This window comes from Amborella trichopoda, chromosome 9 (genome assembly GCF_054954075.1).
Source record: "Amborella trichopoda isolate Santa Cruz 75 chromosome 9, AtrichopodaSantaCruz75HAP2 v2.0, whole genome shotgun sequence".
NCBI lineage: Eukaryota > Viridiplantae > Streptophyta > Magnoliopsida > Amborellales > Amborellaceae > Amborella > Amborella trichopoda.
The window spans coordinates 1,322,655-1,339,213 of NC_142344.1; the positions used below are offsets into that span (position 1 = coordinate 1,322,655).

Genomic DNA, 16,559 nt, shown 5'->3' on the forward strand with positions numbered 1-16,559 from the left:
CCATTTAAGGCACACCCAAAAATTTTATCATAACATGTAATTTTCTTGTAAAAAGTTATTAGTATTATCGTAAAATCTATTTTCATACCTAATTAAAATAATTTAAATTCCAAAAATGGTTAAATCAAGTAGATCTATAAATATATGAAAATCTTGAAAATGGACGGTCTAGATAATATGCTCCAAGATGCACTATTTCCAATATTCAAAAACTTTTTTTTTTTCATATTCATAGATCTCGATATAGAGATGATTGATTAGAGGGCTCGTTCAACATTAAAACAACATTTCCGATAGATTTTTGATGTGCATCTATGATTATGCATTTTAAGGTTGCAACCTTATATAAACTTTTCCCCAACAAAAATACATAAAGGGGATCGTATATAATGAGAGCTTTTACCTTCGATACATGGTGGTCCCAATTAATCCCGACCATTGGATGTGAAATTGGGTGGTTGTATTTATTTCATTTACCAAGCTTAAATTTCAAAACAAATTTTTCTCGAACTTTGTGACACACCCAAGCTATCAAATTTTACATCAGTAGGTTTAGATGGCCGTAAATAATTACGTCATTTCTATACAAAAAATAAAGGGAAAAGTTTATATAGAGTCGAGGCTCAAAACAATCAAATTCGAGCCTACCTCAAAAATTTCGCTAGAAGAGGTTGTTTAGATCTGAATCCTTCTCGTGATACATACATTATAGTACCAAGTATTGAATATACTACAGAGATATGTATACTATCGTATTTCTGATTCATTCCCCTATCTAACTGCCCAATTTAGATCAAGTAAGCCACTGTCTGTTTAGTCTAAGAACTGATTTCACATAGTATTTATTCAAAAAATTTATACAAATCATATGAATATGAAATTTGGTAAGTGCCATCAGGGCACACCTAAAAAAAATATTAAAACACATCTTCAAAAAATAAAATATCAAAATATCCATAAAACATTTTGGGAATTTTGGTTATTTTATTATATATATATATATATATATATATATATATATATATATATATATATATATATATATATATATATATATATATATATATATATATATATATATATATATAACTTTTTTATAGATGCGAGTTTAAGAGAGGAGTGAACGCCTAAATTTTGGTGTCCAATTATTTTGTAGAAAACAAATTAAAAATAAAAGCAGTGTAAAGGCATGACATTGTAATTGAGTCCATCTTAGACGTCCATTCAGATCGGACAACTGGATGAGGGAAATTATATATCGATTGCAAGGGGGCTAGCTAGTAGGAGATGGAATCAGCTCGACCATCCACGAATGGTATAGCCATCTAAACACTTTTATATGGTAGGGAAAGTATAGAAAACTTTCCTTTATATTAATTTATTTATTTTTTCTTTTATTTCTTCTAAAATCGAGTCCAACTTATTTTATTAGTGGTTGGACCGAGTTTCTTATATATAGTAGGGGAAGTATAGAAAACGTTTTTTTGTAGTAATTTATTTTTTTATTTTATTTCTTCTAAAGTCCAGTCAAATTGAGTATAATAGTGGTTGGATCGAGTTTGACTTGAGTATAATAGTGGTTGGATCGAGTTTGACTGGACTAAACCCCTCACCAGTTTGGTAGGTAGATCAATCCTGTAAGAAGAATGGACATAAGTACATAACAAAATTGAGGTTCATATTATGCATGGAAAAATAAAATAAACTATACTGGTACATAGTTATTCCATGTGTATAATAGGTAATTCCTTATGGAGTAGTTCCTCTATAAAATTTAGGTAAAATTATGTATATATTCGTTATAATTTTTGTTATTATCAAAATACCAAATATTTTCCTTTATTACTGGAATGTGTGTTTTTTTTCACTTCATAACAAAAAAATTTTAAAAACAAAATACTTTTTTCCCCTTTTTCGGTTTTTGAAAAACCAAAAATAGGCAGAAGCTTGAAATTTGCATTCTTATTTTCGGTTGTCGAACGACCGAAAATGCCTAGTGTTCGGTTGTTGAACAATTGAAAATAGGACTGCGTATTTCAGAAGCTTGCTGGAATATGCAGTCCTATATTCGATTCTTGAACATCCGAAAATGTATTGCTTTTGGTTGTTCAACAACCGAAAACCAAAAACCGAAAACATAACTGGTATTCCATAAGCATGCTCAACATCCGAAAATGTTATATTTTTTGTTGTTTAACATCCAAAAATATCCTATTTTCCGTTGTTCAACAACCGAGAATAGGACAGAAGCATGGAATTTGCATTCTTATTTTCGAAAAATGCCATATTTTCGGTTGTTCAATAACCGAAAGTAGGACTGCATATTCCATAAGCTTAAACGAGCCCCTCTATTTTTTGTTGTTCAAGAACTGAAATTAGCTTATTTTTTGTTTTTGAACAACTTAAAATCTAGCCATTTCGGTTGTTCAAAAACCAAAAAAGGGTAAAAAAAGTTCTTTTAAAAAAAAATTTGTTATGAAATGAAAAAAACAGATATTCTAGTAATAACATAAACTATTTGGTATTTTGGTAATAATGGAAACTATAACGACGATATGCGTGATTTTCCCTAAAATTTATACCACCCGTCATTTTTCTTTGCTACCTTAAGATCCACCTAATTAATTCTTTAATTAATTTTTAATTAATCGCAAACATAAATTGGCAATAACCATCAATAAATAAGTTGACAATTATTCCCTAAAAAATCCATATATAAAATTTAGAATGTTGACAATTATTCCCTAAAAAATCCATATATAAAATTTAGAATGTGTTTTTATTATTTTGGGTAGTTCAACAGTAAGAATCGAACTAGAGATATAATGCTGCTAAACGTTAGTTGCTCGTCACTCAAACCCAAGCCCAATTACTATAGTTTATATTGTATTGAACCATATATGTATCCTAGACTAAGAGCTGAGGTACGCCAAAATGTGGGCCAAGGGCAAGGTCACCTCAGCCCTAGGTTGAGCTTAGGCCATGGTTTATAGCAAAGCTGGCTTGAACTGGCAAGGGTTGGGTAGAGCCATCTAGCCAAGACCCTAGGCCACACTAGGATTATAGCAAGCTTGGCCTTAACCGAGCCAAGTCTAATTGAGGTCATCTAGCTAATACCTCAGGCTAGGCCTTGCTAAGGCCTTTGCTCGATACAGGTTTCTAGGGTGAACAACATGTATCTGAGAGAGAGCGAGAGAGGGAGAGAGATTTCTACTCAACTCTATTTTGGGCAAGGGTTCTTGAATATTCCTTTCGAAACCTTGAGCCACCAAAAATAGAAGGCATTGTCTACATATAGATCATTTGTTTTTGTACTTGGAGGTTACAATCATTTTTTTCCTTTAAATTTTAAAATGGGTGGTTGTAAAAGTATCATTGAATAAATACATAATTCTAAATAAAAAATACTCTTGGACTTCGTGAGTTACCCCAAGCCATCTACTTTGACATTTAATGAGTGTGAATAATTATAAACACCCTGCACAAAAAGATAAGTGGTCCCCAAACGAAAACCTTAACAAACAAAACACAAAGAAAAACCCATAAACACATGGAGTTGGTAGATAATTAAGCGAGGCACCACACCAAACTCAGGCATATAATGGTATCACGAATTCATTGGCCTTGCCTCCCGTTGTCTTTCACAAAAACCAACTTATTGAGAGGAGCCATAACCTTTTTGTTCTCATCAAATAAACCTAAATCAGTTCATTTTTTTTGAACAACCAAAAAAAAAAAGAAAGAAGAAATTACAGATATAGCCACAAAGAGAGAGAGACGGAGGATTAAGACCCTCAAATCCCAAATGTGAATAAATGGGTTGGAACTCGAAAGTCCAACACATAAACCAGAAAAGGAAAAGGATGATGGCATGGGTGGAGAAAAAGGAAGTCCATGGTAGTTTTTCTTGCTATCTTGTTCTTGTTTTAGGCTGTAATCTTGGGCTCAGAGAGCTGGAGAGATGGGTCAGCCTCATTAGGGAGGTTCTTGCCCCAGAACCAGTGCTTCTTCCATACTAAGTGCATCTCTTCAATGGGCACATTCTTGGTTTCAGGAAGGAAGATGTAGATGAAGATGGTCATGATGAGAACCCAGCCTGCGAAGAAGAAGAAGAGGCCGAATTTGAGGTGGCAGAGGAGCGTGAGGAAGACCTGGGCAATCACGAAGGTGAAGAGAAGGTTAACGGAGACGTTGATACTCTGGCCGGCAGAGCGGATCTCGAGGGGGAAGATCTCAGAGGGCACGAGCCACCCGAGTGGTCCCCATGACCAGGCGAAGGCGGCAACGTAGGTGCAGATGAGGAAGACCACAACGTCGGCCTGGCCCTTGGTGAGGCTCCCGGTGCCGGAGACCCCGAAGACCTTGCCGATCATCACACCAATGATCATCTGCCATGCAAAAACCAACATATTTTTACTAATTGATATCTCCATTAATTTGATTTTCACAACAATTCGAAATACTTAACATCCTCCTTAAACCGCTTGGGTTTTGGGGATACTGACCTGACTGATGAACATCTGGACACCGCCCTCTAGAAACAGGATCCTCCTGCCATACCTATCGACTGTCACAATAGACACAACGGTGGCAATCGTATTGACGAAACCACTTATGACAGCAGACATGAGCGACGCATCATCTGCAAATCCTATGGTCTTGAAGAGCACAGGCGCATAAAACATGATGACATTGATGCCAGTCAATTGCTGGAAGAAGGGGATGGCAATGGACATCACCAATTGGGGCCTGTATTTCTTCTGCAATATGTTCTTCCATGGGTGAGTAACTTTCTTCGAAGCCTCACTAGCCTCAACCAAGTTCTTGTACTCCTCCTCAATGCTATCAGTGCCTCTGATTTTCCTGAGCATGTTCTTGGCCTTCTCGGGCTGGTTACGCTCGATCAGGGAGTTGGGGGTGTCTGGAAGGAAAATGGCACCGACAGTCATGATGATTGCAGGGACGGCAGCAAGGGCAAGGGAGATACGCCATCCATAGCTGCCCTTGATCTGGGCAGTGCCGTAGTTGACGAGATTGGCAGCAAGGATACCGATGGTGATGGCAAGCTGGAATCCCATATTGAGGCCTCCTCGGAGCTTGGCTGGAGCCATCTCAGAGAGGTACAGAGGGACAGACTGCAATGGAGGAGGAAAATATTGCATAATTAAAAGGTTAATTTGAAGATACTACAGAAACCATTAATTATCACAATTATTCTGATGTTGGAATTCAAACTTAAGAAATAAAAACCTAAGGAAAAGGACTTCAAAATCTCATCACAAATGGGACTTCATTTTGGGATGGGGAAGTAAAAAACAGCTAAGTTTTTGTTTAGAAGCTCATCACGGATAAAAATGGACAAGAAAACAAAATTTAAAAAAACAAAGAAAGAAGAAGAAAAGAAGAAGAATATAAAGTTTAGAGTATGGATTTTAAAATTTTTTTTTTTTTTTGTGCTAGATAACACTAAAATTCTCGTTTGTCATATACATAACATACTTGCTTTGGCTCATTTAGCCATTTTCTTGGACCAACTGAACTACTAAAGGTTCCAGGCTCATTTCATGTCCTCTAATCTCCCATCTAGTAAAATTAACAATAATAATAATAATGAGAGAAATTCGATTTGTTTATTTTACCTGGTTGGCAAATCCAATTCCAATACCAAGAAGAATACGACCGATGATGAGCATAGCGACATTCGTGGCTGCTCCGTTGATGGCAGAGCCAGCCAAGAAGACGGCACCACCAAACAACATGGACGGCCTTCGACCGAAGAGCCTTGTCATTGTAGAGGCAAAGAAGGAGGCGATAAGCCCCGCAATATAGAGGGAGGAGGTGAAGGTGGTAAGCAGCTGGCTATCGAATTTGCAGTACTGGTTCTCATGGGTTTCCTTCATGTTTGTGTAAACAGAAGGGAAGAAATCCTTCAAGAACACATCCATGGATGTGACCCCACCTGCGAATACCATCCTAGCTTAGGACCTGCAATTCATTGTAGAGGATTGCAAAAGAAATATATTTATCTTTTTGGAAAAATATGTGTTCCTGCTTTGTGAAAGAGATATTTTATGTTTCTATCAAACAAAATATTTTTTATTTTTTGAAAAAAAATATTTATCTTTCATTGGAATTATCATCATCATTTAGTGAAAAAAGCATGATTCTTTGAAATATTGAGGTACTGAGGTCCATCCTTGAAAAATTGGATTCATTCATAGAACATTTGGTTTGCGTGAAAATATTTTCACATGAAAACATTTACATCAATTAGTTGCCAATTGGTGTAAAAATATGTATTATTGGTACGAAAATATTATCACACTTGATCGCACGGGAGAATTTTGTCACATAAAAATGTTTTCTAGAAAACATTTTCACGCGAACCAAACAGCCATTATGAACGCCATAATAAATGATTATGTTTACAAGGTGATGAGGTGAAGAATGATAGAGTTATGTTTAATACGCTGATTAAAGATGATGTAAGAATTTAAACAAAATCTATCATTTTAAAGTACACAAGGTTAATAGAGTTAATGGAACTTTGGTTATATTCACTCTTAGATGGCGTATGTAAAACTGGGTGGCTCGGGATGTGGCATCATTGTGCTCGAAGCCTAATAAATTATTTTTTAGATTTCGTATAAAGAAATGACACATTTCTAACTTTTGATTACATATTTGATAGCTAGAAGCGATTGTATTTTTCTGTAGAAAAGTAAATATCCAAACTATTTGGGTTCGCATACATTCCCAAAGCTTAAAGGTGGACATTTTCTCAGAGCTCAAAGAATGCCGAACGCGAAGGAGAAGCAGACATAGAAACTCTAAAGAATGTACATTGTTGGAGAACCTAACGAGTCCTTTGCTCACAGACATCGATCATGGAGATGAACTCACCAGAAATACCGATATCATAGCCAAAGATGAGACCGCCAGTGGCGGCCACCACGCAGGTGATGAGCACGAACACGGTCATGTTCCCTCCATAACTCTTCGCCCCACCCTGCGACACAAATCCTCCTTCTGCCATCTTGCCAATGTCTTCGGCCTCCGATCCCAAAAGCCTCAATCCAAAAATGAGGTAAGCCTTGAATCCTCAAAATTGCTTCAACTTATATTCTCTTTTATAGTCCTTGTCTCTAACAAATTCATTACCTGTCTTACCATTTTCTCTTAACTTGGATGGATAGATGAGAGGAAGCTTTTTCAGTGGGCTCTAAAATTATGGGGGAACCATAAATTATGTGGATCTATGCAACCATTCAAAGGGCGGGTTTGACAGGCAAGATTTGAGTTCTTAGGGTGCTTAATTTAGTTATTTAGGCCGGTTTGTTTGTGGGCAAGGTTATTATCTTGCATGGCCATGATGGGATTAGGGTTTTGGGGATTTAACAGGGACGTGGATATGGGTTGTCTTGTCTTCTTTTAACAGCGTGTATTTTGTTCATGCTGGAGCATACTGTACACATGTTCGCTAGAGCAAAAAACCCACCATGAAAGATTTTTTTTTTTTGTATGAAATTTTTTATCCATTTTAGAATTTCCAATATGAGTATTTTCTATTGTTCATAAAATTGCCAGATCTAACTGCTAACTGCCCGGTTAGATCGGAACGAGCCAGCGGTCGGTTCCGATTTTGGGGGTTTAGGGTGATCAACCGGTATATTTTAAAAAAAATTCAAAGAAATGTATACAAATTCTCAAAAATAAGGAAATTGATTTGTAATGTATTTTTAAATATTCCTTACGTTATGGTAAAAATTAACAATTATTTTGGTCATTAATACTCGTTTTTATATTTTTATCATTTTTTTTAGAAAATTTTAAAAATAGCCCTTGGAAATATACAATGGGTTAAATCCATTTTTTTCATTAATTTTCAACTTCATTTGAATGTGCTTTATTTTAATCATTCTTTATATGTTTTTCATAGTTTAGTAGATTTTTTATATTTATTTATTTTCAACACTTTTTTGACCGCTCGAGACTTGCCCGGTTAGTGCGGTTGAATCGACCGGTTTACCGTTAGGCCTGTTAAACCGCTTCCAGGCCCATATATGGTTAACCGTTCTGGTTTAATTTTGCGAATACTGGTATTTTCAGAAGATATTAGCATTTTCAGTTCTTTGATATTTAGATTAGCTAGGCCAAATGTTTTACATCTTTATTCAATATTAGGACATATTAGGACACTAGAACATATCAAATGCATGTGCTTTTTTTTTTTTCCTTTTTTAGGTAGGTTAGTAGGTTGAGGAGGCTGCATTTCCTAAATTTAAGGTACTAATACACTCCTAGACACTGTTTTTGGACAAGAGAGCGAACGCACAATTTGCAGTCGCGGGAGCTTAGAGTCGTTTAGATCTTTTATTGGGAGTTGTCACTCTCTCTATAACTGTGTATTTTTTGGGAATATAGAATGTGGGCGTTTATGGGATTTTGGATTAAGCAATAGGACAATATTAGGTTGGACCACTGGGCAAAGATCCTATTTTTAATCGAAATAGTCAAATATTGGTTATTTATTGATATGCTACGTACAACTTGGTTATGTGTGCTAAGTAATGGGTTATGCATGTTTAGCTGATAGGATGGCACTGCAGCAGAATATAACATTTTAAGTTTCATTTCTATCATGGATAAAGAATTCTCACTTATTAAACTAATTATATATATATATATATATATAAAAGTTAGTCCTAACGTGAAAAAAAATGACAATACAATGATGGGGTAGAGCTACAAAAGCTAAACTCTCAAGGCCCTCAAAGAGTGTATATTATGCTCCCAAGGGGTTTGATATCTCAGGTACACGAGATACTTAGGAATATTTTTCTATCATAAATTTTAAAATTCACTCGATAATCTACAGATTAATTACTTCTAAAAAAATAATAAAAATTAGATTTTGTATTCTTAACAATTAGATCTCACACGCTTAAAATCTTTAGTCAGGTACAATGTGACTTGAATCTTTTTTCTTTATGAGGTTTGTCTTTTGAAGGGAATACATCCTCAAAATATGAGTCCCTAAAAATGCACTTAACTGGAGTATTTAAGGGAGTAAATAGATAGTATGATCCCATGGGAGCACAAAAACACCTTAAAGCAAAGGGTAAATGTTAGACGACTCCATTGTTTTGTCTCAATACGGTTCTTCTTCTAGTACCTGGATAGTTGACTAACAAGCTACTCCATGGTTTCTCTTTAGCACATCGAAATGCCTAAACGGTTATATATATTGGAATAAGCCTTACAAGGATTAGGATTGATATGTCCTTGTCTAGAGGAGGTCTGAATAAGTCTTACAAGGACTAGGAGACCAATGTCCTTGTCTAGAGGAGGTTTGTTGAGTAGTTCATGTCACTACTTTCTTTGATCTATGTTTCTCTCTCTCTTTACAGTCTCAGGTTAATCTAAAGAGACTCTATGTGTCAGTTAAAATGTGAATATGCAAACTTTAAATATGAGATGATAAGAATCAAAAGAAATTATGGACGTCTATACTATATCAACATTTATCATAAAATTATAGACGTCTATATTATACCAACATTTATTATAAATTACAAGATACCGCTTCTACCCTTCCCATACATATTGAGTATAATTTACACCTTCTATACTAACCCTATAGAGCTTATATACTTTCCTTAACACTGCCCTCAAACTTAATATGCTTTAAGAGAGAGCAGGTGGAGTTTGTACAATAAGTTATGCAAATGAGTACTTGGATCTTCAGGTGCACAACACGGATCAATGGGTGAAGTGGTTGCCATGTTTAGATTGTTTGATCAAAAATCGCGTGACGAAAGTTCTGGTCGAGACTTGGAAATGAAAACCAACAAATCTATGTGGCTTTGATTTTGAAATGCTCAATAGAATCAGAGCTTGGAACGGTGAGATCCAAGACTGGTCAGTAAGCCTCTGGAACAGAAGGCAAGAATATGTAGGCTCAAGCAACGGCAGATAAGCAAGCCTCAGAAGCATAAGGTAAGAGCAGGGTAGGCTCGAGCAGCAACAGATCACCCAGTCATCATAACAGAAGGCATGAACAAAGGCATGCTCAAGTAACAGAAGATCAATAAACTTCAGTAAATAAACAAAAAAACTTCAGATCTTCACCAGAGACAAAAAAACAGTCGAGACGACTAAAAGGATAAAATGGGCCACTCTTATATAAGAACAAACAAGATCAAGCAATAGCAAAACAGTAAACTCGATCATACTTGAACAAAACGAAATAGGGGGAAGGTGTTCTCTAGCTTTTATTCCATGTTGGAGTCCTAGGTTTCTCTGAAGAGATTCTCTGTGTCCATTAATGTACAAATAAAAAAACTTGTTTTATATAGACAAATAATAGATGATAAGAATAAAAATCAATTGGATATTGTCAAAAACAAAAAAGAATAAAAAGAAATTGGAAGGACTAAAAAGGGCAAGAGGTAAGTCAAAATGACGCAGTTGGAAGTAATCCGAAAAGATATGGGAACTTATGGCCTCACTGAAGGTATGGTGGACTAGGATTCGTATAGCCAACCCCAATTAATTAAAAAAACGCTATGATAATGATGATGATGATGAAGGAAAAAAAAAATTATAAACACTTATACTACGCTTACACTTGTTAGAATCTCAAACTAATGCAAAGAACTGTCTATATATTGATTATAATAAAAAATATACAAGACCCCATATAAATATACGGCTAATAACAAAACACGGTCGACATATGATATGCATCTATATTGATATATATCCATACTAACACAATAGATACCCATACGCTAACACTCTCCCTCAAATTCAAGATGTTTTGACCATACATTAGCACTTCCCCTCAAACTCAAGATGCTTTAACACATCGCAGCTGGAGTTTGAACAATACTAAGTTATAAAAACGAACAAGTTGGATCTTCAAGTGCATGGCGTGACCGATAGAAGTAGTAGTTTCTATGCTCAAATTGCTTGAACAACAAGTACAAAAAGCAGTGGGGGATCAACATTCTTAGATTTCTTGAACAACAAACACAAAAAGCGGCAAGCCTCAAGAACAGACGGCCTCCTCAAAAATAGATGGCCTCAGAAACATCCGGGATCGAGTAACAAAAAACTCGATCAACAACAGACAAATAGGCATTTAAAACATTCTGGGTCGAGTAACAGAGAACTCAATCATCAGACAAGATCCACTAATGAAAAATTCGATCATCAGGAAAGATCATTTTAGAGGGGTTTTTTTTTTTCTTATTTTTAGGTCGAGGTTCAGAGGGTCAATGAGCATATCAGATCAGAGCGGCTGTGTGAGATTTCAGACGGATCTGAAAATCAAGATCCAAAGGCAAAACAAAGAGGGGTGGTTTTCAATTATGGCCGTTTGCTTTTATTTAGACAGGGAGGCAAAACAAGTATCATTCTATTTTTCTCAGTTGTCTTGACTGTTTTTTCTTCTCTGATGAAGATCTGGAAATTTTTTGTTCTTGAGGCCGTCTATTGACCTGAAACGCAAGTTGCTTTCTCTTAACGCATCTTAAGTTTGGACAACTAAAGGCAAGCTTTAGTACTAAAGCAGGAGCAAAAGAAGTTTGAGCAACTGCAAATTAGCGATCCTCAGAAACCGACTCCTCGAACAAAGCAGCCACGCATAACATCAAATCATCAGGCCTCGGGAACAAACAGCATCGATTAACGAAAAAACTCGATCATCGCATAGGATGGAGTAACAAAAAACTCCATCATCCAATAGGATTGAGTAACAAAAAACTCAACCATTAAATGTGATCAAGTAATGGAAAACTTGATCATCAACCAGGATTGAGAAATTCGAGCATCAAATAGGAGGCACTTGGAAGAGCCAATAGAAATCATCAGCAGATCAATAAGCACAGTTGGATCTTAGATTCAGAGTTGAGAACAGTAAGATCCAAAACAAATCAGAGAGTCGAAACACGACTCAACAGAGAGACATCTCAGAGAGTCGAAACATGACTCGGTGGTTGTGTTACAAATGATGCAGAACGGTCATTTTTAGAGGTGGGTTTCAGTGTTGCAGATGGTGCAGATCGGCTGTTTTCATATGCCATTTTCAGAGGCGGGTTTCAGATCCAGCTCACCAAGGATTCGACATCAGAGGGGAGCACGGCTGCAATATTTTACCTTAGTTTCGATGCCAAATGAATAGAGAGGCACAATCTGATTAAGGTCTTCACCGATCAGAAACTAGAAATAGAGGCACGAGAAATTTTATCAAGTGTTCTCCAAATATTTCATCTCCTTTTCCATGTATTACAAGATACAAAAAAAATTGTAACATGAAATCCCTTTTGTTCATATCCACATATCTCGAGGTCATGAAAATCGGAGGGTGTCCCAACATTATAATAACTTTATTCGATGGGTAATTGATGTGCCTTGAAAATAGGCTTATTATAGAGTGTGAATCATCTTAGCCTCAAGCATCTCATACGTACTACAAAAATGATAATTATATTATATCCATTTATTACGTGCATTAAATATATAATATTTTTAAAGCTCAAACCACTCCATGCACCACCATAGTCATATGGGATGCTAAAAGCCCAATGACCCACACTCTTTGCCCTTCGGCCTTCAGATGAGCTGATCTGTGTGTGTTGTGGAATCCAAATGATAGTCCTCCTATTTGCATTTTATGCTTAATGAGGGGTCAGTGTTTCAAACGCATTATATTCCTCGAGACCATGGTTTTTAATATCTAAATATTCATGAATCTGCGGATCCCAGGGCGTAAGCACCACATTGCAGTATTCTACTTTGCATTAGATGATCCCTTACATCCTGACTCATTGCTCTATAAATTCATGCATGGTGACGAGGCAGTCTAGAACTCTCGGTTTAAAATCGTAAACCGCATTGTCAAGGTCCCTTGGATCATAAAAGCGGCGGTTGGGAACCAAAGGCCTTGTGTTGTCGATATTTACAGGGCGATAACTACTTTGAAATCGATGTAGATATTGGGTTCTCAGCTTTGGCTAATGCTATTCTGCATTTGGCTTTAAGGTATGTGACCTAAGTTACTAATGATATGGGGTTTGTGGTGGAGGCCCGAAGCGAGGAAGAGCTGCCAGAAAAGTAAATAGGAGCTGTGAGAATAGCCCAGATGGAGATGGGCTTTGCAGTATGGGTGGAACCCATGGGCCCAAAGTCTGTGAGCCGGGCACATGCCTGTCAACGGGAGAAGCTTTGGAATGCTGAAGCACCATCCAAGAGATGAGGAAGTGTAAGGAGAGAGAGATATATATGTATAGAGAGAGAGGGGGGGTGGTACTTGGGCCCCTAGGTTTTTGTGGGGTTGGATGGAGGATCGGGCTTCTTGTGTAGATAATAAGAGGGACAGAAGATAAATTGCTTTTGTAGTTTCTTTTTGTCTTGTTCTTTGTTCAATTAGTTCCCAAAATCATTTGATGGGATTTTTAGTAATATCCCATTTCTTTGCTTTTGCAAATAAACAAAATAAAAAATGGAGGTTTCATGATCTGCTTAAGTCCCAAGCTAGTAGGGTTTTTTTTTCAAAGGAAATTTTCCATGTGGGTCCTATGCTCCTATATCTTAGCTGGGTCTTAGATCCATAACCTGAGGCCCCTGTTATCTGATTTTAAATAGAAGAACAATAATTGCTTTTTTATAACTATTCCGCACCATCACAGGCTACCACATCACCTTAGTTGCTTAATGCAATGGAAAATAAAATTATATAACTTAATAATCTATTTTTCATATCGATTTTGAGCTCTTTTTTAGCTTAATGCAATGGAAAATAAAATTATATAACTTAATAATCTATTTTTCATATCGATTTTGAGCTCTTTTTTAGGAATGTTTGATCTCTAATATGGGGAGCATTATTATGAAAAACTAAATAAAACTTAAAAATGATATTTTTTAAAGGAAAAAAAAATTAACTACCAGTTTTATTTCAATGTGGGACTACTAGATGTGAGATGTCAAGGGACTACCATGTTTTCATACTTACGTAGAATAGCGTCCCCTCAATCTCATCCACAAAGTACTCCTAGAAACGACATCTCTCTCTCTCTCTCTCTTTTCTCTCTCTCTCTCTGTCATGTATGATCCACGCTATCATAATAAAACTTCAATTCTTGATTGCGAGGTTACGACGTTCAGCTCATTTATTTTTGTATGTTCAGTTTAGTCGCTTGGTTGTGGAGGTCACATCTTCAAAATTTTGGAATTCTAAAAATAGTTTTTGATGGTATTTTACTCAAGGGAATGAATATATTTATAATGTGCTCCCAAAGGAATTAGGCTACGCCTGACGAAAATAATAAATACCAATGTGACATTGTTGCAGGAGTACCTAGTATTTCAAAACCCGATCAGTGAAGTAGATCGATCGATAATCCAAATCGATCTAGATCGGTCTGAATCGGTATTTCAAAAAATATTAATAAATAAATAAACTTGGAGTTTATGGGGTGAGGACTTGAGGAGGACCCAAAATAACATCAGAGCTTTAAAAATAATAATAATAATAATAAAAAAAAAAACAATATAAGCTTGGGGGTTGTAGGGAGAACTAGACCGAGACCCATACCATACCGAAACTAGTTCGGTTCCAAAGAATTATCTATCCAATTCGACGATCTGGATCTGGAACTGCCCAGGCTGCTCCAACCATTTAATAAAAATCCAATTGAATGTAATAGGTATCCTAATACTTAAATTATATAAGCGCGGCAACACAAAGATTTTTGCTCTTTTTTGGGTAGGTCCAGATTAAAAGTCAATGGCCCAGTATTGCAGGCTCACTCTTTAGCATTCATGGCAATGGACACCTCCATTATGACAAAAACAATTCTGCTATAGATCCCTGGATCCATAAATTGTGTGCGGAGACAAAATATAAATATATATATATATATATTTCTCTCTTTGTAGGGGTAGGCTAAAAAAGAAAAATGCCAATTGTTACCTTATTTGCTTTGGAAACCTCAAGCACAAGAGCATATTTATCTACTACTTAAGTACTTAAGTACAAACTTGAGTGCAGTACTATTGTAATGCCCAGTTTGAGATTTTCAACAAGCGTGAAGTGATTGAGGTATGGCCTTTGATAGTGTGTAATGACATAACAGGATTTGTGTCGGTCCGATAAGGCTAATGATGATGGTGGTGATGGTGATGGTGATGGTGGTAGTGGTGGTGGTGGTGGCGGCGGCATCGGCAGCAGCCAAGAGAGCATACATAATCAATGAGAATTCATGTTTGGGCTTTTTTATATAAATTTTTTTAAAAGTATATGATATAAGGCCATTTATTTTTAGTATAAAAAATCACAACCATTAATTACTATTAGATATAAAATTTTAACTATAAATATTCTAATTATCTAAAAAACATTTCCATCAAACGCTTCTTGGTAAACTCCAATGGCTACGAATTCGTTTAGTGATTCATGAGGTCATAGTAAGAAGCAAGTCCATATTAGGAAATGTATCCAATGAGTCCATTTACTTTTTGTATAAAAAAAGTCACTATGGATCGATAGATGTAAAATCAGGTGGTTGGGAATGTGACATTGACTAAGTGTATTGTCCAAAACAAAACTTCTCGAATGTCATTACCCATTTCAATCCATTAAATATCACATCCGAGAGTTAAAAATGATTGTGACCTTGTTGTATCAAAAATAAATAGTCTCATAATCTACCATCCCTATTTTTATGGTATGGATCTTTTATTATCAAGAGAGTATATGCTCTGAGGAAGCATGCCGTACAATCAAACCCTTTTGAAACCCTATGTGCTAGTTTTCCCGGGATTTTATGATTCAAATTTAACACCTAACCTAAAGGCCAAGGCTCAAAAAATAAAAAATAAAAAAAACCACCATATATGAACACATGAACATAACATTTTATCGAAAAAGGTCATCCAAAATAATTTAACACCTAATCTAAAGACCAAGCCTCAAAAAAAAAAAAAAACACTATCTATGAACACATGAACATAGCATTTTATCAAAAAAAGGGTCATCCAAAATTTTGGATGGTCAGATCTATGTATCTTTAGAACTCGAGATCTTATCCTCATTGTTTCAAAAAAAATCCCATGGATTGCTCAGTTGATTTCCAAATTTCAGATAGGAGATCTCCTTGGTTAGGTATTTTGCGCATGGGATTAGTGTATATGTGCTCCCGCAGGAGTACACTCCAGAAGCCCTTATCTTTTCATGGTGAAAAGAAACAAAAAAGTCACCCTTATGCTTCCAGCGTATCTTTTACTTTTACAACGATCAATATTTCAAAGTTTGGCCGCTCCAGAATACTAGTTGGGGGAGGGGGGACTCTCTCTCTCTCTCTCTCTCTCAATACTAGTAGAGAGAGAATAGAGAGAGGTAGGAGTCTCTCTCTCATATGGCTTCTTCTAGGTATCAGAAATGGAACAATTCAGCATTTCTCAATGTCACTCCCTCTTCTCTACAACCCACCATTAAAGCATCTCCAAGCTCTCATAAACCACTGCAATACCTTTTCTCATCTTTCGAAACA

At 36.1% G+C, this 16,559-nt stretch overlaps 1 protein-coding gene across 2 annotated transcripts; it reads right to left on the minus strand.

Annotated features, from left to right (window-relative positions):
• Positions 1-3,593: 3,593 nt before the first annotated feature.
• On the minus strand, positions 3,594-7,104 carry LOC18437554 (sugar transport protein MST6). Of its 2 annotated transcripts, XM_011626322.3 has the most exons (4): positions 6,904-7,104; positions 5,640-5,959; positions 4,506-5,135; positions 3,594-4,388 (listed from the first exon to the last, which is right to left on the minus strand). In XM_011626322.3, exons 1-4 carry the CDS (start codon positions 7,034-7,036, stop codon positions 3,927-3,929), a joined length of 1,545 nt encoding a protein of 514 aa, XP_011624624.1. In that variant the 5' UTR covers positions 7,037-7,104; the 3' UTR covers positions 3,594-3,926. The 2 variants fall into 2 exon arrangements, with proteins under 2 accessions (XP_011624624.1, XP_088703005.1); XM_088846879.1 differs by lacking the exon at positions 5,640-5,959.
• Positions 7,105-16,559: the final 9,455 nt, after the last annotated feature.